Raw genomic sequence first — 24777 nt, forward strand, 5'->3', positions numbered from 1 at the left:
TTGCATGCGATGGGTAGTTTCCCATCCTTTAAAGCCACTTGTACAGAAAAACCACATAAAGACGCACAAGACACACAGACACATGCTGGAAGATAGAAGCAGCACCTTGATTTACTGTGGGACTGGAAACAGCATAGAACCTCCTTCTCTAGATATGTCCACTTTTAAAGCCCAAATGAAGCTGTCTCCTCCTGCCAGCCCTCTCCAACATCTGCCAGGGTAGCAAAGGTCAAATGGCAGAGCAAGGTGGGAGATATGCAAACAGCTTAAGCCATCTTTTTTTGCTGGTCAGGTTTTGAGTTCCTGCAATAAATAAATAAACAAGCAAATAAGTTGGGCGGGGAAAAAAGCGGAAGCACAGAAGAGATAGTTATGCAAAGATGCCCTCTGCTGGCCACAAGTCAAAGGAAAGAGTAATGGTTAATCTTCGTACACACTTCATATGTAGTTCATCCCTGTGAATTGATAAGGGCTCCTGCAATCAGAACTGTGAGCTGGAAACTATTTGAAGCACCAATCAACTCAAAGCGTGCTTCCCTCTGTCTCTTTTAGATAGCAATGTTATTTGATTAAAGTTAGGATTTAAACAAAACTTCTTACAAGTACTGTAAGCATGCTCACATGATGCACACGGCAGATTTTTTTCATCTGTTAAATCAGTCTACTATATCAGTTCAACTTTTTCTTATATCATTTTAATTCCTGCTGCTTTAAACCTCCACTTTAACTTACTGATGGGGAATTAAATCAGCATGAAGTGATTTCGATGCAGCTGTGCTGGATATTTGTGAAGATCAAGCTAGACCACTTTAATACAAACTAGGCCATTTCAAAACAATGCTATTGTATCAGAAAGCTCCAGTACAGAGCCAAGCTTTTAAGAGATGCTGCATAATAACCATGGGCACTAATGAACAGCACACACAGAGAGTAGGAAACCCTTTCCTCTTACTTCATCCTCTTCCATTGAAATTAAGTCCTGTCCACAAAAACCTTTCACAGTAAGGAGGGTGCATGTCAGCATCGTGGGGCTCTAGGAAAATCCACAGGCTGCAACAATCAGATTGTCTTTGAGATAAATTGGCCAGGGGCTGAAATTGCTGGGAGCCAATCTGGAAACCAGCATTTCATGCCTGTAAGAGCAGTAGGGTGCTGCTCCTTTCTACCCTTGTAGGATATAACTGTAGTATCAACAGGATCAGAAGCTGGAGGTTCCTTTGCTAACAAATAACCTCCTGCAGCACCTACTCACAGGTGTCCATCTGTCTCATCACTGTCCCTAGCATTTTTGGTCACTCTCCCTGGTCATTTCACTAATGTCTTTGGGGTTTGTTTTCATTCATGATATGCTCTGGCAAACTCCAGGTTCACCTGGTAATTGAACAGAGGCTGTGTTCTACCTATCCATGCAATTAGACCATACAAGTATCAGCCAAAACTTCTCAAATTATCAGATGCCATAGTTCTCTTTTGGCTGCAAATACTACAGCTATAGTTGGGTTCCTATGGGCTTTGCAGAGCAGCTAAGGAGTCCCATGCAGACGTGGTGCTGGCTGCATGTGCTTCTCTGATATGAGGGGATTGCTGAAGCTGGACCTACAAGTCTCCCCTCCTTTGTGCTTTACAGGAAACAGTCTGGTTTACTGAGAGAGCTGGAACAAGCTCAGATCTCTTCAGTGTTTCATACACCTAATATATACCTAGCCTCCTCACAGCAGGCTACTGCACTGTCTTCTCCCCCAGGTAGGATGCGCTCTTTCCAGTCTTCTTTAGGGTTTCCAATAGGGTGTCAACATTGTGCTCTGACTCAATGTACACTTTCTTGTTGGGCAGGTCAATATCAAACTGGACACCTGGAAGGAAAGGAAAAACACTTAGTCAGAAGCAATCAAATGGTATAAAAGCAGGGAAAAGGTCACTTTCATGCATTTGTGCTCTCACAGTGTCACCAAGTGAATTGTACATGCCTCTTGTCAGCAAACTTCTGTTCTGTGACCAGCACAACCAGAGCAGGATCCCACCAGCATTGGTATAGAGGAATCCAGATTGCCTATATATGTACATTAGGCACCATAGCTTTATTATGGGGGCTTTATTAGACTAGCACAATCACAAGCATTAATGAGAATAAGCAGAGTTTAAACCAACCACTGTAATCTGCAGCCAGCTCACTCTGTGCTGAGGTTTGGCATGGATGAGTACTAATGAAGGAGATGGCGCAGAGGTTAAGGTGGGGTCAGGGCAGGTTTTATCAGTGCCAGTACCATCTTGCAGCTGTAAGCAGGAGGAAGCTCAAGACACCTTCCATGTGGATATGCCACTGGTAAATAAAGGTCAGCCACTCTAAAGCCAGAGAGAAGAACTCAACGAAGCTTCTACCCAACCATATAATGAAGGTAGGTAATAGCTTTAGCAGCTCTACTGCTCCATCCCATGAGTCTGTATTTGGCCAGCACGTCAAAGAGTGATGGGAGGACAGAGGTGCTGAAAACAACACACAGAGGAACTCGAATCACCACAGCCTGGCAATGGGGTCCTGAAGAATTCTCACAGCCTTCAGCTTGGTGACTGAGAGCTGTTCCCACTTGGTGAGGATGGGTAAGCAGGATCAAAAGTCCTCATAACTGGTGAGTGCAGGCCAGATCCCGCTCTCTTGCTGCTCTCAGCACAGAGGAGACACAAGTTATAATTTTCCAGGTTGAGCAAAAAACAGGCTGTGCAAGCAACCACCAAACCCTCTGCTCAGCAGCTCTTCACCATGACTGTTCTGCATTTGGATGCTGATGACACATCCAGAGAAGCAGTGCAGCTACCAGTGGCCTGGCAGGAGATCCACCTTCTCTTCTTCTTCCCAGCCATCCTGAGCAGGGGGGTGCAGCTCCTGGCAGGTTCAGGGTGAGGCCCTGGTGGTGCACAAAGCCACCTGATGCCTGAAGCCTCCTGCATCCCCAGCACCTCATCCTTCCCATGTTTTTCCTCCAAGGGTTACGCCAGCCCTGCTAGCAATCAGCTACCAGCAGCTCAAAGCAGATCAATAAGGTGCAGAGGTTTCCACTCAGACACTTCCTGCTGTTACCCACATTGCTTCCTGCTCAAAACAGAGGACCCTGGGGCAGTGATGTCTGGCCCCAGAGTCATAATACACCCCGTAGCTCGACTCACCTCCCAGTCTATGCAGGACACGGGTGACTGCATTGGAGCAGCCTTCGCAGGTCATGTCCACAAAGAACTCGTGTTTCTGCAAGAAGACAGGTGAGGGTTCAGCAGCATTCACCACCAGCTGGAGGGTCCTTTGGAGACCGCCTGCTCCAACCATGCACTGGAATCAGGACACCTCCAGGGCCAGCACAGCTCTCAGGGGGTTCTCCTGGCCCTGCCAGGCAGGGGGGTTGGAACTACATGATCCTTGAGGTCCCTTCCAACCCGGGTCATGATTCTGTGATTCTGTGATTCTCCTGGACCCATTGTATGCACAGCCCAGGAGGAGCAAGCCTGCTGCTTTGCTCTGCAATGCCTATCCTATCATATATCATATCATCATGCCCCAAACTCATAAAAACATCATGAAAATAAGCTTGAGGACCACTACCCGCAGTACTCACAGTGCACACATGCGTGGCCCTAAGGCTATCCACTGTGCTCAGCCTTCTGTACAGGACAGGCCCTAATCTCCTTCACCTGATATCCTTAAACAAGTAAATCAATGCTGCTCCCTGTCTCCCACCCGCAACCCCTCCATCTTTTTACTCCAAACCACCTTTCACCCCTCACTATCATCACAGCGCGGATCAGTGCGGAACTGAGCAAAACCAAAGCGCTCAGCATCACCATTTATCACCATTCCTATGCGGAACTGGCATTTCCTTCATGTTCTGACAAGCTCAAGGTGGTTCCATCCCCCGGCCCTTCGCTGTCCCCCCCGCCGCCCTCCCGTCCCGCACCCACCGGCATGGCGTGGCTCCGGCTCCCGGTTCCCGGCTCGGAGGAAGGGGCGGCGCTGAGCTCAGCTCCGCACAGCGCCCCCGGGGCCCGAGGAGGCTCGGTAGGGTACGAGCTGCCCGTGAAGCTTCAATGTTCGGCTCTTAGTGAGACAAGTCGTTTGCTGCGGGTGTTTGGGGGCTTTTCGGTGTGGTCTTAAGGCTGAGCAAAGCTGTTTGAATGGCCTTTTAGGGACGATGTACGTTTTAGGATGTTTTTGTTTTGAGAACCGCCCCTTGGTTATGTTGCTCTTCCCGTTTTCCTGATCGGTGAGGCTGAATGGCAGCTCTATGGGTCACAGCAAAGCAGGATTAGGGCTGAAGGCCTTTGTTCTGCTCACCCAGGGGGATGCCAACTGAGAGCCCATAGACATTCATTGTGCTGCACACAGGACCTGGCTGCTGTGCTGCTCTATCACAACGTGAGCTCCCTTTCCTCCCAGTGCCGCCATGGTCCCAGCAGTGGTTATTTGAGCTGTGGGTCACTGCTCTGACGTTGAGCCCCACAGCTGTGATTGATGCGCTGGCAGATTGTGCTGCAGCCCTATAAATAGCCGGGCACACAGGGAGGGGGGTGGGCAGGGCTGGGATGTGGTGGTGGGGAGGGACTCAGTCTGAGACAGTCCAATATATCTGATAGTGCTTCACGTCATAGATATGATGGGATACAAACACAGCCTGCTCAGCCAGCTACCTGCTGCTCCTCCATCCTGCTGTCCTCAGCATCCACACCTGCACTATGTGCTGTTCAGATGAGGCTCAGGGGGTCAGAGGCGACCTAGTGAGGCCCATTGGAGAGCTCGCAGCCTGCTCTTAGTGATAACCAATGCCCGTCCCAGCGCTGCCCCCCAGCAGGGGGTGGTACGGGGCACTCAATGCCGCCCCTCGTGCGGGGTGACTATCCCTTTAAGGCCCTGCCTGTCCATCATAGCCCGTCGCGCCCTCCCATTGGATAGGATTGGATAGGTCCCGCCCCTATCTCTAACGGGGTTTACCAGCACCTTCTCAAGGGCGCTGCTGTGCGCCTCAACCACACTACGGCGTCACGCCTACCCCGCCTTTCGCGCCTGGTCTCGCGGTCAGCGTCGTCCTATTGGCTACCGTTAGGTCTGGCCCCGCCTCAGCACTGAGAGCTTCGCCTCCTATTGGTTCGGATCGCTGTCAGTCAATCTCCCCTCTCCGCGCAGCCAGGCCGCGTGGTTGATAGAGTGAGCTGCCATTCATTTATCATCCCGCCTCCTTTCCCCTCTCCGAACCAATCAGCGTCCGAATGAAGCAGAGCGGCGCTGTGTGATTGGTGGAGCAGCCTCCCGCCGGGTTAGGCTGCGCGCCGGATATATGTAGCCGGCGGCAGAGCACGCCGTTGCGTGAGGTGCTTGTCGTCCGCCGGGCAGGCCTGTGCTCCTGCGACGCCTCCCGCTGCCGTCCCGCTCCGCCCGCAGGTGAGGGGGCAGGGCCGGGCTGGGAGCGGGGCCGCGGCCTCGTGGGGATGGCGGAGGGCTGCGTGCACCGGGGCGATCCCATTTCCATCCCTCTCAGCGCTGCCCCCTATCCCCGGGGTAGGCCGAGGCCTGGAGGGGGGGATGGGGTTGGGGAAGGGGTTGGGAATGGGCCCCGCTCGTTGCCGGCCGTCGCAGCGCGGTGAGGCCCGGCCCCGGCCCGGCTCTGTGTGCAGCGCTGTGTGTGTGTGTGTGTATGGGGGGGGGGGCCTCGGGGCCTTGTGAGCCGGGCGCGGGGCTGCGGGGCGCCGTGCGGGAGTGGTTACCGGCCGTTGGGGCCGGGAGGAGGGGGGGGGAGCGGGCCGGCATTATGTGCATCGGGATGCGGGGCTGCGAGCTTTGTTCTCGGCTCTGCGCGCTGCCTGCCTGCCTTTCTTTTTTGGCTTCCTTTCTTTTCTTTCTTTTTTTTTTTTTTTTCATCCCGTGCTTTTTATTTATTGCTTTGTTTGGTTTTGGGAGGAGGGAAGGGCGATGTGAGATAACCCACAGCTCGGTTCTGGGTTACACGGGCTCAGCGCTCCCTCCGGGCCGCGAGCAGCGCGCTGCCACATGCGTGTGTTCGGGGATGGCACCGCGGGGATGGAGGAGCTCGGCTGCCCGCATGACCTTGGCTGGGCCGGGATCGAGCCAAGATTTAAAGCAGTGTTTGTGAGGAGGCTGCTCAGCCTCTTACAAGGCCCGAAATGCGCCTGGAACAACGGCGGAAAGGTTTGGATATCATCCACGTGCGCTTTGCTCCTGATCTGGACGACCTTAGGAGCTGCTGATTTTAACGCAGATACCTGGTGGCTTCTTTTGTTAAGGCTTTTTGCTTTGAATGCTCACTACGTGCACAAAACAATGACTTGGGTTTTTTTTTCTCCACGATTGGCTGAAAGCAGCGTTTGCAGCAAGCAGCCATGTTTCCAGGCCATGCTATTTTTGTCCAGCCTGTGCTCTCCAGGATGAAGTGACGACTTTAAGAAACGTGGGTGATGCTGTTGTAGCTCCATAAGCTCACGCTTTCAAGTGCTCTGAATTGAATGTTATGTGTTGAGTTGTTCCCAGCCAACAAGGCTCTATGGGCAGGCATCAATAAGAGGATGGAGTGCAGGAGCTGACAGACAAACCCTGCACTTTAGTTAGTTTCTAAACTCTTCCTTTTGGCCTGGTTTTCACTTTTTTTTAATAAAAACTTCCCTTTCTCTGAAGAGGAAGCTTAGTCATTGTGCTAAAAGATCCATGATAATCTATGGTGCTGCTATAACCATATGGGCATCCTGTGAACTGGGCTCACCTCTTTCAGAGGTGTCTTAGTCAATATATTCAGTAAAGTCTTCATTCACTATATTTATTTCAGCCTAGAGAAGTATGGAATCTCCTTTTTGAGATTAAAAAACAGCTGAGTGGGCCTCATAGCAAAATAGAAGGTTAGTTCTTAGTGTTGATGTGATTTGGGGATGTAGGTCTTGTAATCCAGAAGTCACAGAGGATCTTCGTGATAAAAATCTGTAGTAACAATTAGTTCACTAGGAGCCAAACCTTTTGTAATGGCTGAGGGAGCATCTGAAAGCTGGTTCAGAGACATGGAATCATATTCTATGATCATAGAAAACCAGCTGTTTCCTTTTTCTCTATGCAAGTGGTTATAATTGCGTGTATGGAGGAACGTGTAGTAAAGGGAACAAAAATGGTGTTACTGCTTGTACATATTGGGTAGTTCTATTGGGAACTTCTGATAAAGCATTCATAAGATTAACATAAATGTCCTGCTGGGAAACAAAACTTGAATTGTTGTGGTTTAATATTAAACCTGAGTCCTTTTTTAGTCCATCCAAGCAATGTGACGAGAGAAAAAAATCAAAGAGGAAATCAAAGTAGAGCGGGGCTTTGGGTGGTGCTTGTTCACTGTATTTGAAATAAAGGGGGGGGGGGGGGGAAGTGATAGTTTTGCCTGGAAGAGTGGATCCTTTCTATGGATGCCTGTGTAAAATAGCCAGAATTGATGTGAAGCAACTGGCAATTAAAGTCCTGTGGGAACCGATAGTCCTGATGATCTTAAGGTACCTCACTGGGTAATTAAAAGTAGCAAAATTCTGCCCTCAACAACAACAGAAATCCCAAACAAACCCCTTTATCTTCACCTACTGTAAGTATGCCTAAAACTGTGCAGGCGATGGATATTCTCCTGGTGTGGTGTCCTAGTTCTGCTATATTAAGGCTGGATCTCTTCCAGAGGCAGAGCTGGTGGAGTACTTGCTTTGAGAGCTCGGAGATGGCGAGCTGTCAGTTATGGAGCTCTTTGCAGATTTGTACATTCCTTACCGAGGCAAATGTGCAATACTGAATCTCAAAGCATTGGTGGCCATTTTCCACTTCTATCTGTGTTGCCTCAGCCTGTTTCTACATCAACTTATGGTTCTTTGTCGTGCTGATTTTGTGTTGATGATGAGCGTCTTAACAAGGTGCCCAGGATGGATAAATCTGAGTTGGCTGATGATGTGTCTGAGGATTAAGAGTCTTCTGCAGCAGAATGGACAACAGCAGTGCAGTAGTTGACTCGAGAGGAATCCATTGCTTGGCATGCAGGAAGCATTTGGTTAAACCTTAATTCTTGTGACTCGATTCCAAATGGGAGTGAGCTTGAATTTCACATTGATATCTGTATAGCTAGGTGTTCTAATCTGCTTCATCTGACTGTTCTGAATAGCTTCTCCTTTTTACTTTGAGGAGCTGCAGTGGAGCCAAATAGGAAAAAATGGCAGAGCTAAGAGAAAAGGACTGGACCTGCTGCCAGCTTCATCGGGTTGTTGGAGCAGCTCTTGGATGGCAGAACAAAACCTGTTCTAATGGCAAAATCATAGGGTTTAAGTCACTACTTCTATAGAGGAGAAGTTTAGGGAGCTGTATGGGCTCAGAGTTGACCAACTTTTCATTAAGGAGATAACTGGTAAACAATGGAGGTTATCGCTGTCCTTTGATGATTAAATTGTCACAGCTGAAACATGTGGAAAAACAATTCTTCTTTTCATAAAGTGAAATTGGGATGTGTCCACTTAGATATGAAAGTCCTTTGCCCTGGTTGAGGTGAATAGCCTTTTTGGGAGGATCTGATTTATTTAGTCTTTCTTTGGATTAAAAGTGTAGGAAGATTTCTATGAGTTTTCAAGGCTTTGAGAGAACTCAGAGTTTCAAGAGGAATTAATTTGTGATTTCTGTCAGATCACAAGGGCTGTTTGCTCTAATGCTTAATGCAGTAGCAACCTGTGATCGTCTGGAGTGGACTAGTTGTGCTCAAGGCAGATGATCTTAGTTTCCTGCCTCAAGTTTCTGTACAGCAGCCTTCCTTAGCTTGTTTCATTTTGATATCAGGACAATTCCAATTTCCTCCATCAAAGTAAAGCAGGGTATAAGCAGCCCAAGAAGCATTCTAGGATGAAGAGGAGATGGAACAAGGCATGTGCCACTTGTATTGGAGCTGTTTGCCTAACACTGCATCCCTGGTTACAGCTTCTCAGTAGTAAAACTGTACTTCCAGATATACACAAAGGATTAGTGTGTATGGAGGTTGTTGTGATGGACTCCTGACTGGCGTGGGGTGCTCTAAAACCAGTGGCTATTTACAGACCTGTATAGTCACACCTGTCTCAGCTAGAAACTGGCTGAGTCCTCCCTCAAGAGGAATATAGAATAGTAGCTGTGAGTTCAGATCTCTCTTGTTTTTTGGGCCTCTAGAAAGATGTGTAGTTTGGTGCCATGGTATTTAAGTCAGCGTTAGATATTAGGAACTTAAATTTGTGTATTCCCTGGAGCTTCTCCCTTACCTGCTTTGTCTCCTTTCTGTAAGGAGTGATGCACGGCTTCTAACTTGTAACTGGTAATTTGCAAATGTTTTATGTTCCCCTATCATAAATCTGTAGTGCACATTATTGAAACAAAAGTAAGTAATATGCCAGTGAAAGTCAGCGTTGTTATCACTCGGTAACATAAGGAATAACTTGGCTGACTGTCTTAAGTTGGACTGCGTTACCCCAGTGGTACAGGACAGCAGAACTTCCCTAAAAGTAACATAGGTTAGTGGCAAAGGGAAGTGCTTTATGGGTGAAGGTGAAGAAAACTGGTGAGAAACACTTGTGATACCACTTACCTGTAAGTTATTATTTAGATTCCAAGTTTGATCCCTTTGTGTCCTTTCCCTTTTAAATGAAACCTAATTTGCTGCCCATCTTTGTGCTGTAAATGGGCCTTGATGCTCCCGCCTTCAAAGAGAGCATCTACCTTACTGTTCTGGTTCACTATTCCTTAGTGCACAGGTATAGATGCTGCTCTCAACCAGCTTCAGTAATTATGCTCTGGCTAATCTTTGTATTCTGTTTCTGTGCTTTTGATCTTAATGTTCTTGAAGTTGCATTCCTCTAGAAGAGTCAATTCTCATTTAGATTCTGCCTAATAGCAGTGAAAAATCACAACTTTGTCCCTTTCTTTCTTGGCAGAGCTGAACGTTATGAGAAATGCTGCATGTTGACTGGAAGCTGTCAGACTCCATCACATCCATGTACTTGTGGCTCACACTTGGGTTTGTTAGCAAAAACACAGGCTGACTACTAGAATGACAGCTCTCCTGCAGCGATTCGTGGTTTATTTGTATTCTTAGAGTGTTCAAAGGGATGTGCATTGCCCATGGGTGAGGCTTCCCATCTGCCCCAGCGAGCAGGGGCTTTTCAGTACTGGAATAAGTGGTGTTGAATGTAATTATGAACAGTTTTTTGTCTAGTTTTATAATAGAAACGTTTTATTTACAGGTAACACTGGATACTTCCTTATCCTGATAGTTTGGATAGCCTGAATAGAAAACAGTTGAGCTTTGATTTAGAGTTTTTTGTAGTAATATTTGGTACAACATGTAGCTCTTCTGTGGTGTCCTTCATTGCTATGTCTCAAATATCATAGGATGTGGTTCAGATATTGCTCTGCCTTCCTGCAGGACATTAATAAAGCACAAAGAAAGATGGTTGCCTGAGGATGGCACATCCTGGTTCCAGACTGATTTTTGCATTTCAGCTCTTTAAAGCCTCAGATACCCCATGAAGGCGCTCCCTCTTTGTAGGTAGTATGGCTGTTGTACAGGAGACACCATTCTTTATAACAAATGGAGGAGTGGCTGTTGGGCTTAAGGATCCAGATACTCACCTTGAAGGCTATTACTGAAGGCTCATCTCTGAGATATACTTTGTACCACACGCTGCTTTTCTCTTTGAGGAATACCTGCTTCTTGAATTTCCTGGTCAGTACTTCCCGTGGACTTTATTAGTGTTCTGGGATTACTAAGGCTTGAAGCTGATAACCTCACCAAGTTTGTTCTTTAAATATTTCATTATTCTTTAAACAAATTATCCCATCACTGAGCTCTTAGTGCTTGCCTCTGTGATAGAACACTTCTGCTCTGATTCTGTCCAAATGTAAAGAAATAGGAGTAGTTGTGGGCAGGTATGCAATGGCCTCTATATTAAATGCAGGTTATATTGCTCCTTGTGATGCCATACTTCTCAATTCTGTGTAACATCTTCTAAAGGAGATGAGTTTTGAAACTTCTCTGGCCTAGTTATATGAGCTGCTTTATTAATAGTTTGGCCCTGTGGTCAACAGCAGGTAATTCTTTCTTCCTTCTCTCCCTCAAATAGTTAAGGCTGTTAGGGCATCTCACATCTCAGTGTATCTGATAGCTTGTTTTTAAATATGCATTACCTTGGGAAGGTTTACATTATTACTCTTCCTACTTGAGAGAAAGCTGCTGCAATGATCTAAATCCCTGGATGAAATGTCCTCTGGAATTTGCCTAGTGATGCAGGTTTAGCTTGTTTGTGTTTTATTGTTCACTCTGATGTTTTGTATCTCAGTTCACACAGGTACTGGCTTTTTTTGCTTAATCAGCAGCAGTAGCAAGCAGTGGTCATGTGAAATGGTGGAGAGTGGGGATTAACTGGAGTTCTTTCCCTTTGTTGATTAACTTGTACTGTACATCATGCCCACTGGAAGCATATTGGGGTGCTTTCATCATTATTTGCTGCTCTAGCCAAGAGAAAACAGCCAGTACAATCATATCTGTTGCTAACGCTGGTTATTATGACTTTGAACACACTTGCATAAGTATTTTAAGACATTCAAAGTGATACTTAATAACACAACCTTATTAACTGTTGATGAAACCTTTTAAGATCCATCATAAGTGCCATCTTCCAGCTGTGTACTATTATATGGTTTCATGCAGCCACCTCATCCACATGAGCTTCTCTGGGTGTTTCTTAACTCTTTTTTACGTGAAGGAATTAATTGATATGAAAATAAGGGAGTAGAATTGCATGAGGAGTTTGACGTTCCTGATCTAAATAGGAAGAATCTCTGTGTAGGGAGTACATCAGTTACACCATATTACTTCTCTATATAAGGTAAAATCGCAGAAATGAAGGATATGAATTCTACTTAGATGCTGATTACAGTGTTGGATGCAGTGTAACAGCTCAGATAGTATCTTAATCAGTTAAACCTGTTATTAAAAGCATGGGGGGAGACTGTTTTGGTGCTCTGTAAAATGCACCAGTTTGTTGAGGGGGAGTCAGTTGATATTCTTATGTGGCCACCAACAGCCAAAAGAGAACGTGGGGCTGCTGTTGGGTTCTTCCCTGTGTCTGCTGTGTAAGATTCTGGTTGCTGTAGTAATTTTGTGGGCTTTTTGATAGACTGCTGCTTCTGTTGGAATAGAAGTTATTATTACAGATGTATAAAGCAGAGAACAAAGACATCAGGATGATATGGAAAACAAACTGTGGCCTGTTTGGAATGGGCTCCAAGTTGAAAATTGTACTTGTCTTTGTTAGCACAGTCGTTTTTATTGACAGGAGATAATTAAAATCCCGGTGTGCTTTAGGAAATGAAATTTGTTTTATTTTAGCCTGCGAGATCTATTTCAGTGAAGCCACGTTGATCGAGTGGGTCCTGCAGTCTCTGGTTGTCCTGAGAACCTGAGCACTGTAGTGTGTATTAGAGATGTCTGTAATACATGGGCACTCTAATAAGAACGAGATAGAGACTTGACTTGGGTTTTTGAGTGCAGACAGCCAATGGTCAGTAAATATATTTATTTTTTTCCCAGTTTTCTCACCAAATTACTCTAACAACTAGGTAGCTGTTGTTTGACCCTATTAATTTCATGGATGCTAATTGGTTCTGTGGGCCGAAATCTAAATTTAATACACCGTTTGCATAAATGGCTCTACTTTACATAACTGTACTTTAGAAATTCAGTGCCTAGCATTGATTTTCTGCCAAGTAGGAGCACTGTAACAGATGGTGGAATTTTCCACCAGCCAGGTGATAACCACTGTAAAGGAGGTATTTGTCATCCCCTAAGTCTCCTGGCTTAAGGAGTGGCATCACACTGCAGAATTGTTCTGACACATTTGCTATAATTTGAGCTATTCCCTGCTTTACATGTATGGAGTAATATGAACGTGTGTTTCTGAATGGCCTTAAATCATTATGTTTTCAGCTTTTCCTGTTAACACCTTTCATCTCAATTGACAAAATATGTGTGGATCAGCTTCTATCAGGAATAATGCAGTGATAGCCCAGACATTTGGTCCTGTCACTTTGTGTGCCTTTATCTGTAGGTCAAGGAATAGAGGAGCATTAAAAATCACTTAGAGTAGAAGGGAGCAAATAATATCTGGGAGATGCTTGGCTTGTATCATTCAGGTTGTGCTGGCTGGAGCTCAGGGACAGATGGCTGCTGGCAGAATAGCAGCAGGTGCAGCAGGAGTGAAAACAGATTGCTGTCCTCTGGTCTGATCATACAAAGGCTTTTCCCATTTCTTTCTGGATCTTTATGAGAACTGGGCTCTGTGCTATTCTTGTGTGATAAGAGTCAGTTCTGAGTGGGCTTCGTGTGCCTTTTTCTTCCCTTTCAGTAGGGAGATCCTTTTTGTGTTTTTTGTCTTAGAAATATGAGATGTAATCACAAGCCACTGCCTTCTGTATGGCCTCAGTGCAGTGCTGGAGTTAGTTAGAATAGCACTGGAGATGGGAGTGCTGGTGGGTTCATACAGGTGAGCTGTTCAGATCTGAGTGCTGCAGGTAACAGTTCCACATCAAGTGAGGAGGGGAAGCTTTGCACATTCATTCTAGAAGAAAAGGGAAAGTAATTCTCAGGAACCTGATGTAGGGCTTAACAGAGCTGGGTAGGAAGTCTTCTGGACATCAATGAGAATGAGCTTGGGTTCTGGAGGGGTCTTCATAAAGGAGTGATGCACTGCCCATACATTGCCTTCAATTATAAAAGAGGAGCAAACAAGCTCACGAATGTTCATTTATGTGGGACTGTTGCCCTGTGTGATCTGAGGGGATGCTGTAGGACTGTTCTTTCCAATGGCACAGGGGCAAGGTTTTAAAGTTCTGTAAAGAAATACACTTTGTATTGCCAGCCAAACCAACAGTGTAAGTAAGTGTGAAGGTGCTGTCTGCCACTTGCTTGCACTCCTTCAGGGTCCTTCTGCTGCTTTCTGTTTCTGTAGTGCTTTGCAGGAAATGGCTGCATGAGGAAATGAGCCATGGTGCTCACAGCTTACCCTTCATTTCCCTGTTGGGTAACACCTGATATTTAGTGGAGATCTTATTTAATGTACATTTGAAGGTAATCAGTTTCGTAGATGTGAGAGTTTAGTTACAGCAGTCCATGCTCAGTCTTGGACATCTGTATATGTAATGTACTGTGCTTATGATTGAAAGGTTTCTTTAAAACCACAGATACAGAGAACTTCCTAAAATGAAAGTGATCTGCAGAATCTGAGCAACTCTTGCAGGGCAGACACAGCTGTGGGGTATCACTTCTTTAATGGTCAGCTCATGAATACATGAAACCATGGAAAGCTTTGTAGTGTATTGAAAAGCCGCCTTCAGTTCTGGGTAATTCTTGGTCTTTCCTGCTCTGCATACTGTACTGTAGGTGGGATTTCCTTACCTGCTGTTAATGCTTCCTATTGAAAGAATAGGAGTATGTGTATGTCTTCTGGAGCCTGTCAGCTATTTCTCCCTTATATTTTATGTGAAATCCCATGGTCTGGGTCTGTTTCATGTTTTCTTTGGTGTTTTGAAGCTTCCATTCCACGTTTCTGATACATCCTGCAGTGTGGTTGGCTCCTTTGCAGACCTGTACATGACTTGCATTTGAGCTGTCAATGCAATAGACTTGCCTGGTAGGTCACTGCCCTGCTGAAGCTGTAATTTGTCATTGGTTCTTAGCATTTTAGGGACTTCTTGTCTGACGTACAACAAATACAGTGAAAGCATCATACAAGACACTGGAATGAACTGGAACAAGACTTAAAGCAATATAGAGGAAAGGCAGTTTGAGCTAGAGGGCTCAAGTCAGTAGTGTATTAGTGTTGATTTTCAGCACACACCCAAGGTATCTTCCATTTGTATGGGAAGTGTTGTGTAGAGAAAGGATTCCATAGGTCAGTAACAGGGAGAGTTCTCTCAATTTTAACATCTAGATTTTGATGTCCTTTTGATAGCATCTGCTTGACTCGTTGGTACCATCGCAAACTCATTACTATGAGCACTACAAAGCCAGGATGGTTTAATGGAAACTGACTGCTGCGTAGCCTATGAGACATCAGCAGCAAAGCTGTCAGCTCAGCACCTATTCTGCTACCTCTTGGTATCATGTAACAGGACACAAAGCAGAAAACCTAATTCTGCTTATATTAGGAAGCTGTGTTAGGAATACTGTGATGCTCAAGTAGATTCAAGTTCAGGAGAAAGAGAGGAAGAGAAGAGAGGAAGAGCAGTGTGTGTTTGTTTGTAGTGCAGTAACTTTGATACAATCTGATATTCTTTCAGTGCTCTCTGCTCCCCAGCAGCAAGTGCTGCACTGCTGACCAAAATAGATTGGACTTCTTCTGACCTTTTATAAATGCCCTTAATACAGTAGCACAGGCTTTACTTTGAAACATATGACTTTTAATTCTGATTGTGAAGTCAAGTGAGGTAAGTAGAACTTGGATCAACTGTAAATGACTTAGATACTTAGCAAATCCTCTTGGAGAACCACGCTTGTTTGCTACCTGCATTTTGCTGAGGGCACATAGCATTCCAACATTTAGTCATCCTATGAGGTAATGTCCCTTGCCTGTGCAGCCTCTCCCACAGCTGGTTTGCTCCCCAGCAGTCTTCTTCCTCTCTTCAGCACCAAAGATTGATGACTCTGAAAATACATTGGTTAAACTGCTTACCGTGTAAAACTGCTAATAGGTTTTGGTGTGTGCTTTCTACTGTGATTATGTGGCTTACGCTGTCTGCATGAGAACAGCAACACAAAAATGCTACTGTTTGATTGAGCTTTTCTTTAGTTTTCAGTTGACCAAAGAAATGGTGATGGAGAAGCCAAGTCCCCTGCTGGTCGGGCGGGAGTTTGTGAGGCAGTACTACACTCTGCTGAACCAGGCACCTGACTATTTGCACAGGTAAAGCTCTTGCTTCACTTCGTGATCAGTTTTTGTGTGATTTCCTTAAATTGTATGTTAAAAAAATCAGTAAACAAACTTATTCCTGTGTCTTAGATTCCTTTTTGAAGGTATTTTATTGTGCTTTGAGCTGGTATTCAAGCAGTTTTTTGAAGCCTTCCTTCTAATCTCAACTGTTAAGAAAGACTTTTTAGACCTTTTTTCTATTTAAGTGGGCAGACTAATCTGTTTGGCTGAGAGGAAAGTTTAGTGCATACTGTGAACTTGAGTTCCAGATTTTATCTGCCATCAGAATGCAGTTCCCTGATACTTGGCTTCAGTTATAAAACCCTAGTTATAAAATGGGTAACTTACCTGCACTGCTTTAATTAATGCTGGCAGATACTGCTTCTTGCCTCAAACTTGAAGCCAGAGCTTGAGGACGGCCTCCAGTGTCCACTGTGTCCAGGGTAATGTTTCTTTATAGCAGGATAAGGAGAACAGGGTTGTGCCATCTAGTTCATATGGGAGAAGACTTCGGTCTTGGCTGTTATTGCTTGGGTACATGACATATCTGAACACTACAGCTTACACAGGAAAACTTTATTTCCAATAGGTTTTATGGGAAAAACTCTTCCTATGTCCATGGTGGCTTGGATTCCAATGGAAAACCTGCTGATGCAGTCTATGGGCAGTCTGTAAGTATTTGGTGAAAAATTACTATCATTTACTACCTTCTCCTTTGTGTTTGGGACACATATCCAGCTGTGATTCATCCACTTTGTCAAGTGGCTTACTCTAGAGAAACATAGTGGATGGAAGGGATGCCATTCAGAGGGGCCTCAACAGATTTGAAAGTTGGGCCTGAGTGAATCTAATGAGGTTCAACCCAGCAAAGTGAAGAGGGGGGCCAGCAGGGACAGAGTGGTGATCGTCCCTCTCTACTCTGCTCTTGTGAGGCCCCATCTGGAGTACTGTGTACAGGTGTACAGCCCCCAATACAAGAAAGACAGCTGTTAGAGAGCATCCAGAGTAGGGTGCAAAGGTGATCAAAGGGCTGGAGCGCCTCCCCTATGAGGACAGGCTGAGGGAGCTGGGTTTGTTCAGCCTGGAGAAAAGAAGGCAGCAGGGTGACCTCATTGCAACCTTTCAGCACCTAAAGGAAGCCTGTAAATGGGAGGGGGGTCAACTCTTTAAAAGGATAGATAACAGCAGGACAAGGGGAAATGGTTTTGAGTTGAAGGAGAGAATAATTAGGTTGCATGTCAGGGGAAGTTCTTTACTTCACCTGACTAGTGTGTTACTAGTGTGGTAAGGTGCTGGAACGGCTGCTCAGAGGGGCTGTGGGTGCCCTGTCCCTGGAGGTGTTCAAAGCCAGGTTGGACAGGACCCTAGGCAGCCTGGTCTAGTATTAAATGTGGAGGTTTGTGGCCCTGCTTGTGGCAAGGGGGCTGGAGATTCAGGTTCCTTCCAACCTAGGGCATTCTGTGAAAGGAAAGAAACATCTACCTAATTTTACACAGCAATAGTTAATCAAAATATGCTTCCTTTTGAAGTTCGTAGTGTAAAATGCTTGCAGAGCAAACTTAGTGCTTGCTGTTAAACTTTCTTGTTTATGTTTGGGAAATATATGTTTTTGGTTTTTTTCCTTCTTTCCTTGGAAGCTGCTAATTTAGCAGAAATGACTCTTACAGTATAACCTGTACTCTGTCCTTTATAGGATATCCACAAGAAGGTGCTGTCATTAAACTTCAAGGACTGCCACACAAAGATCCGTCACGTGGATGCCCATGCTACTCTCAATGATGGTGTTGTAGTGCAGGTGATGGGAGAGCTTTCCAATAACATGCAGCCCGTGCGCAGGTTCATGCAAACATTTGTGCTTGCACCCGAGGTATGCTATACTGAGTGATAACATTACTGCAGTGCTTATACCATCATGTCAAAGTTTGAGGCCTGTTTTGGTGTTGGAATCTCCAGTGTTGCATTGGGAAAGTAGTTTACCACATGTTTTTGTAGGAGAACTCTGCAAATTCTTAGGGAGTTTGTGCTACTTCTGCATGTTCATCAATTAGCCTTGGGTATCATAATTACAGATGTAAATACCCTGACTTGTGGCTTCTTGGTATCTACAACACTTTTTTTTTTTCTTATGTATGCTTTAAATTAGTTCTGTCCTTAGTTTGCCTTCCTGGCTACATGCCGTTGTATTGGAAAAAGAGGGAAGAATAAACTGCTTTCTGTCCTTTGAAGGCAGGATTTAGATTGTCTTGTTCGGTAAAGTGCTTACATGGCATTGAGGTGGCTTTCAAAATACACATTTTTGGACAAAAGGAAAATGGAAAAAGGGGAGGACTGCAAATTCACGTTATTTTTTCAGGTTGGTCTAGGACTAAGAATTAAAACCTTGAATCACATAATGCTCTGCTTAATACTTCATCAACTATAAGAATAAAAAGCATTAAACTTCCTGTTGTTTCACACATGCTTGACTTCCTAGCACAAGGTGTCCTTTTATCTGCATAGTGCACTTTTTTAAAGGAGGCAAGTTTGGATTGATCTTTTATATTTGTGGGGGACGGGTGACTTTCTTCAGCTGTTCTTCTTTTGTTACTTGAGTTTTTGATATTGCAGTCAATGTAATTAGTTTTCCCCCCCTCTTTCTTCTAGGGTTCTGTTGCAAACAAATTCTATGTCCACAACGATATCTTCCGCTACCAAGATGAAGTTTTTGGTGACTCTGACACTGAACCTCCTGAAGGTGAGCACCAGCAGACTCCATGTATTTCCTTTGGTGTTTGTTCCTGGGTCTGTTTCATGTTTTGTTTCCAGACTACAGGAGGTCTCTTTTTACAGCATTCATCTTTTTGGTGTTCTGAGTCTTTTCTTGCCTGTTGTTTTGTCCTTTTATCACTATATTATCTGTAGTTATTTTTGATATCATCTTTTTCTATTGAGCAAACTGTGAGATCTTTTTTATCAAATTTGGAGGCAATTATTATTTTCTGAAGTATTTAGAAAATGTTATTTGATGTCAGAAAAAGCAAGTAACTCAAGTGGAAGCATAACTGTAAGGAAATGTGTTTAGTGCCATGTTTTGGTTGTGCTTCCTTATGCTCCTCAGAAGAGACTTCAAATGTGTGTTGGTGGGAGGTGAGTTGGAGTCGAGTAGTAAAGCTGTGTGTGGTGTTTCTAACTTCTTTTAGAATCAGAGGAAGAAGGGGAAGAACCAGAGGAAAGACAACAGACACCTGAGGCTGTTCCTGATGATACTGGTGCTTATTATGAGCAGACTGTCAGGTAATACCTTTGTTAGATGGTAATATTGACTACTTACAGAACAACCTGTAGGAACTTGCTGCTATACATGATTTTACCCTTTTGACAGTTGAAAGACAACTGAAACTTTAATGCTGTTATGCTTATTGCAGAGACTCCAGATTATCAGTACATGTAATGCTTTGGTCTGTAGTGTATTAATGTGAAACTTGCAAGCTTGTACAATGTAGTTTTATTTAGATTACCTTTGTTCTTCCTCTGTAATGAAATGTTCAACACAGAAACAAACCACAAGTAGCATTCCTTATATCTAATCAGATGCAGTAAATACCACCCTTGCTTGCTTTTCTTGTGGTGCTAATAGTAATGACATTGAAGAACACCTGGAAGAGACAACTGCAGAGGCAGAGCCTGAGCCAGAGCCAGAACCTGAACAGGAACCTGAGCCAGAGGCACAGGAAGAAAAATCTGAGCCAGTATTGGAGGAATCGGCTCCAGAAGAGACTGTAGAGAAGAGTCCTTCTCCAGCTCCTGCTGATCCAGCTCCTGCAGTGCAAGAGGACTCCAGGGTAATAACCATGTGTGACTTTTTGTTGTTTAATCAGGAAGTTTGACACTCTGCTTTGTTTCATTCTGTCCTCCAGTGAGGGAAGTATCTGGAATTAGATAACTGTTTAAATGCTCTGAAGCTCTTTCCTGAGTCCAGATCGTTCTTTTCCTTACCAGTTGCTTTTTTCTCATTGGCTTTTCTACAACAGTAGATAGACAAGTAGTTACTACCTAGAAATTCAACTAAATTACTGTGTTCTAAAGGAAAGCTTTGTAAACTTTGGGGATGTTGGAACTGTGGTAATTGTGAGAGGCTCAGTTTCTTAGCTTCTTAGTTTATAAGCAGAGCTTCTGATGTTCTTTATAGACTGTAGCCAATAGCCAAGATGCAGAATCAGGAAAATGGTTGAGATATTTCAGTTCTACTTGGAAGTCAGATGTAGGTTAGAAGTGGTGTTCTGTTATTGTAATGCATGTCTTCTGACTTGGAATGATTCGAAGGGGGTTGTGGGGGAACTTCTAATGGTTGAATCCATAATATCATGGATTACTTAAACCTTTGATACAGACATGGTAACATCAGGAATATAGAGCTGAATTTAATCTTCTTTTCTTTAGACATTTTCTTGGGCGTCAGTAACCAGTAAGAACCTCCCTCCCAGTGGAGCTGTTCCAGTATCGGGGATTCCACCTCATGTTGTGAAAGTACCAGTCTCACAGGTAGAAATTCAGCATCTAAAGCTGTTTCACTGCTAAACTGGCTGGCAGGAAGCTGAGATGGGGAAGTAGTGGTTAAAGTAGTATAGCCATACTTCAGGTGGTCACTTCTTATGCAGTTGTGTATGGAATGACCTGGTAATTTTAGCTTGATGTTGAGTGCCACAGTGTAACGTGTTTAGTCACGGATGAAAAGAATAGTATTCAGGCTTTTGACTCAATTTTCAAGAGAACTGATAAATTACTTGATAGCAAGCTCTTAAATGCGTGACTGTTTCATTTTATTCTTGCATGATAATTCTCTTTTGAATTTATACAGCCCCGTCCTGAGGCAAAGCCTGAATCTCAGACCCCACCACAGAGACCTCAGAGGGATCAGAGAGTGAGGGAGCAGCGAACAAGCATCCCGCCACAGAGGGGTCCTAGGCCAAGTAAGTAAAGCTACAGAATGTAAAAGTTTTTGGATCTTTGATTTGGTGATTTGTTTTGGGGAAATCAGTAAGACAAGAGTTTCATTTGAGTTGAGTCTTGTTAACAGTGAGGTTTTTTTGCTTACCTGGATATTGAATAGTTCTGGCCTGAATGTCAGTCGAGCTCTGGAGCTTTTGTTATGATCTCTGAAGTATCCTGGTTTTTATTTAGAATTTGCTTTCAGTCAGATGATAGATAGCATGCAGTCAGAGAATTCCTGGTGTAGGGTGCTTACCTTCCTATGTATAAGTGGGTAGACAGTTGGTAATTCTGTGATGCTTTTCTTTCTTTTGGCAACTGTCTTTCCTTAAACTTTACTCTTATGTTCAAGTTCGTGAGGGTGAACAAGGTGATGTGGAAACAAGACGGATTGTGAGGTACCCGGACAGTCACCAGCTCTTTGTTGGGAACCTTCCCCATGATGTGGATAAAAGTGAACTAAAAGACTTTTTCCAAAGTAAGTTGGTAGTTCTACTCCTTAAAATTTGTGGTTGCAGCCATTGGTGTGATCAACAGGACATTCTAATGTATGACCCAAGAACTTGGCTCTTCTCTTGCAGGCTATGGCAATGTGGTTGAACTGCGCATCAACAGTGGTGGGAAGCTCCCCAATTTTGGATTTGTGGTGTTTGATGATCCTGAGCCAGTTCAGAAGATCCTTAGCAACAGGGTAAATAAACTTTCAGTCAGGCTTGTTGCTCTGTTAATAACATGCAGTGTTTTTCAAGGTGCTTCCAACACACAAAGGTACAGTCTGATCCTGTGCACAAGTAATATCTTTACTTATTCAGTTGTTGACAGAAGGGGTTGAGAGGGAGAAACTATACTAATGTACAGGTTGAAAAGAGTTCCTTGTAACAAAGGAAAAGTACCTGCATAGTTTATCAGCAGTGATTGTTCATGGAAGATGTGCCTCCCTTGAGTGTGTATGGCATGGTGGTAGGCAGTGAATCTGGATGCATCTAAACTGTGCCATGTGCTCCCTTGCAGCATGGTTTTTCAGCAGGTAGTGGCATCCTTTCTTTAATACTGTATTGTCCCCTCTATTTCTGGCCTTAAATTGAAAGGTAGCTTATCATAGGATGGCTTAGATTGGGAGGAACCTTTAAAGATCATTTAGTTCCATCCTCCTTGCTGTGGATGGCAATTGCTTGTTCTAACTGGAGCCAGAAAGTGGATGCTGAATTCTTAGATGTGGAATGTGTAATAGGCTTTCAGTACTTACTCATTTAGGGTATCTTTCATGCAGGCTCATGTAAATGCTTAAGTAATAGTGATTGGACATGCTTTTCTAAAATTCAATTGTTTTAAAAATACCTGTTTAAACCTTTGAAAGCAATTTTACGTGCCTCCTACTTTGCTTTGAGGAGCACTAAATCCTTTTGCTTTGCAAGGAGACCCAGTGCTTTGGGCAAAAGTGTGTCCTGAAACAGTAGACCAAAGTGAAAGTCTTCACTGGCTTGCATAGCAATGTGTTAGAGAGGGCCTGCCATTCTTCAAGCCATAGGATAAAGCCGTTTGGGACTCTGGTGACAGACTGAATTGGTGTGTATTAGTGAGATCAGGTTACCCTGCTAGTAGGTCAGGTTTTTTTTAAGAGGTATTGGAATGCTCAGCATTATCCTTTCTATCACATTTTCAAAAGTGTCACTTTTACACATCTCCAGCCACTTTTCATCTTCTATAGCCAAGCACGAAACAAGTTATATAGTTTGACCACAGATATATTCTAAGTTATGAATGCTTTTCTTTCCTTGGATGGGAAGAAGAGGATGAGAGGAGGTCGCAGAAATCTGCCTGACTTTTGGAGCCTGAATTCTTAACAAGAATATTTTCTCTTCTGTTACAGCCCATCATGTTCAGGGGAGAGGTGCGCTTGAATGTGGAAGAGAAGAAAACAAGAGCTGCCAGGGAGGGTGACCGCAGAGATAACAGACCACGCGGACCTGGAGGCACTCGCGGGGGGCTGGGAGGTGGGATTCGAGGGCCTCCACGTGGAGGAATGTCCCAGAAGCCAGGATTTGGAGCTGGAAGGGGGATCGGGCAACGCCAGTGAATGCATCGTGGATGTTGACACGGTGGTGCAAACCCTTTTTACCTGCAGATTTGTGAATTTCAGCCTTGGGTATCTTGGAATGTGGCCCTAGCCTGTTATAGACTGCTACGTTTGATACTATTTTGGCCCCTTTTTGTTTGTGTTATGGTTTTGTGATTGATTTATTTTTTTCTAGTCCTTGTCCCAGATTCCAGCTTTGTGGAACAACGCTTTAGGAAAAGTGGATTTTAAAAACAAAAAAGAAAAGAACTGAATTTTCTTGCTCACCTCAAACTTACGGACTGGATTTTTTTGGTACCAGTGGTCTTTCCTAGAAGAACGTCTTTGTTTTCTTTTTTTTTTTTTCCTCCCCTCTCTACTGAATTTGGGTGCATTTCAGTCAGTGGAATAATATTTCACATGCATGCGTTCAAGAGCCTATAGGAAAACATAGTACTTGGCAAGTATTTCAAGGTCAGGAAAATAAAACTTTGATTTATCCCTTGAGGGTCATACGAACATCATCTGATCTGGAGTTGTTGCCACCCTGAAAATTGACGTTCACCTTTTCTCTTTGTGGCGCTGTAAGAGAGAGAGAAAAAAAAAAAGTGGAATAATGAGTATCCATAGAATCTTGTCTTTCTTTTTTTTGATACATGATCACGGAAAAGAATTCTAACTGCTGTTTTACCACTTTGGAAAAATTTTGGATTGTGGGATAGGTTTTAAATGTTTAGAACTTGACTCTCAAAACACTTTTCCTGAACTTGTGGAATTTTTTTATTGAAATAGGGAGGTTTTTTTTCATGTTTAGTTTGTATTTGTATAAAAAAAAAAAGCAAAATTGTTGTGCCTTCTATTTATCTCTCATTCCAGTCTTGGCAAATTGTTTAAAAAAAAATAATAAAAAAGGTCTAGATTTGCTTTATCAAGTCAAGAGTACGCTGGAGTTCTTCCATGGGGAAGATGTACCTTCCTTCTGTTGCTAGGTTTGCAGGTAGAGGTGGTTATAGCTCAAGTCTGTAATGCTGTCTGTTCTTCCTCAGTTTGATGGTGTTTGAGTAATCAAAACCAAGTATTTCGTGGATGCAGAGTTTGGGAATTTTGCTTTTGAGGCTGGGCAGTTTCCATCACTGATGTTATAGAAGTACTTCTGTCATGTTCTCCACGTTTCTCTCTACTGTGATAGTTTTGCCATTTAGGCATTAATTTAATTCCCTGCTTCTGCCAGACCTGATAGATGGCATAAGCACAGAAGGTGCCTCTCTGTCCTGGATTACTACATGGAACACTCTCCAGCACTCCTAAAGAAGCTGAAGCTGATTTAAAAAATAAATATAAATTATGGGGACTTTAGGATCAAAACAGCACTATATTTCTGTGTAAATATCTGGATAGCAATGGCAGTCTTGAGTTTACACCAGGCCTCAGCATTCTTGGTTATATACAAGAACTATGTAGTAAGCTTCTTTATCTGTGCTGGGGTTTACTGTTTCCATGTTTCTTTGGTTTATTGATATAACCTCTGTGCAAATGCAGTACAGACTTCTTGTGCTTTGCTTGCTCTAAAGCTAGAGCAAACCTGCCCTACTGCGAAGGGTGGGTAGGTATTACCTGTTACAGAGCAGTAACTTACTGTCACTTACTTGCCAAACGTAGTGGTTGAACCTGGCTGTACTGAATGTCAGTAGTTGGGTTTTGTTCTGTTTTGGCTTCGTCTTTAGTGTTGCGTCATTTCCCTCCTGAATGTTTCTCAGATGTCTCTATGAAGT

General features: G+C 44.0%; 2 protein-coding genes across 4 annotated transcripts; one reads left to right on the plus strand and one right to left on the minus strand.

Annotated features, from left to right (window-relative positions):
- Positions 1-86: 86 nt before the first annotated feature.
- ATOX1 (antioxidant 1 copper chaperone) lies at positions 87-3991 on the minus strand. Its single transcript, XM_015875801.3, has 4 exons — positions 3946-3991; positions 3163-3238; positions 1701-1853; positions 87-303 (listed from the first exon to the last, which is right to left on the minus strand). Exons 1-3 carry the CDS (start codon positions 3949-3951, stop codon positions 1720-1722), a joined length of 216 nt encoding a protein of 71 aa, XP_015731287.1. The 5' UTR covers positions 3952-3991; the 3' UTR covers positions 87-303; positions 1701-1719.
- Positions 3992-5339: 1348 nt separating this feature from the next.
- On the plus strand, positions 5340-23937 carry G3BP1 (G3BP stress granule assembly factor 1). 3 transcript variants are annotated; one of them, XM_015875831.3, is made up of 12 exons: positions 5340-5419; positions 15862-15975; positions 16571-16652; positions 17675-17848; positions 18625-18715; positions 19161-19254; positions 19598-19802; positions 20401-20502; positions 20819-20930; positions 21302-21427; positions 21510-21640; positions 22820-23937. In XM_015875831.3, exons 2-12 carry the CDS (start codon positions 15881-15883, stop codon positions 23024-23026), a joined length of 1419 nt encoding a protein of 472 aa, XP_015731317.1. In that variant the 5' UTR covers positions 5340-5419; positions 15862-15880; the 3' UTR covers positions 23027-23937. The 3 variants fall into 3 exon arrangements, with proteins under 3 accessions (XP_015731317.1, XP_015731318.1, XP_085375317.1); XM_015875832.2 differs by having other exon boundaries at positions 21531-21640; XM_085519191.1 differs by lacking the exon at positions 5340-5419 and adding an exon at positions 5758-6443.
- The last annotated feature ends 840 nt before the right edge of the window (positions 23938-24777 follow it).

The sequence above is a fragment of the Coturnix japonica genome, chromosome 18, assembly GCF_054131305.1.
Source record: "Coturnix japonica strain WE chromosome 18, WE-NBRP24, whole genome shotgun sequence".
Classification (NCBI taxonomy): domain Eukaryota; kingdom Metazoa; phylum Chordata; class Aves; order Galliformes; family Phasianidae; genus Coturnix; species Coturnix japonica.

What these genes read in the sequence shown, in the direction of transcription:
- ATOX1 (XM_015875801.3), bottom strand. An exon ending in TGTCCTGCATAGACTGGGAG is followed by an intron (nt 1,854 to 3,162) that starts GTGAGTCGAGCT and finishes CTTTCCTTCCAG; the next exon opens with GTGTCCAGTTTGATATTGAC.
- G3BP1 (XM_015875831.3), top strand. Translation starts at nt 15,881, where the DNA reads ATGGTGATGGAGAAGCCAAGTCCCCTGCTGGTCGGGCGGGAGTTTGTG. An exon ending in GCACCTGACTATTTGCACAG is followed by an intron (nt 15,976 to 16,570) that starts GTAAAGCTCTTG and finishes TATTTCCAATAG; the next exon opens with GTTTTATGGGAAAAACTCTT. An exon ending in CAGTGCAAGAGGACTCCAGG is followed by an intron (nt 19,803 to 20,400) that starts GTAATAACCATG and finishes TCTTTTCTTTAG; the next exon opens with ACATTTTCTTGGGCGTCAGT.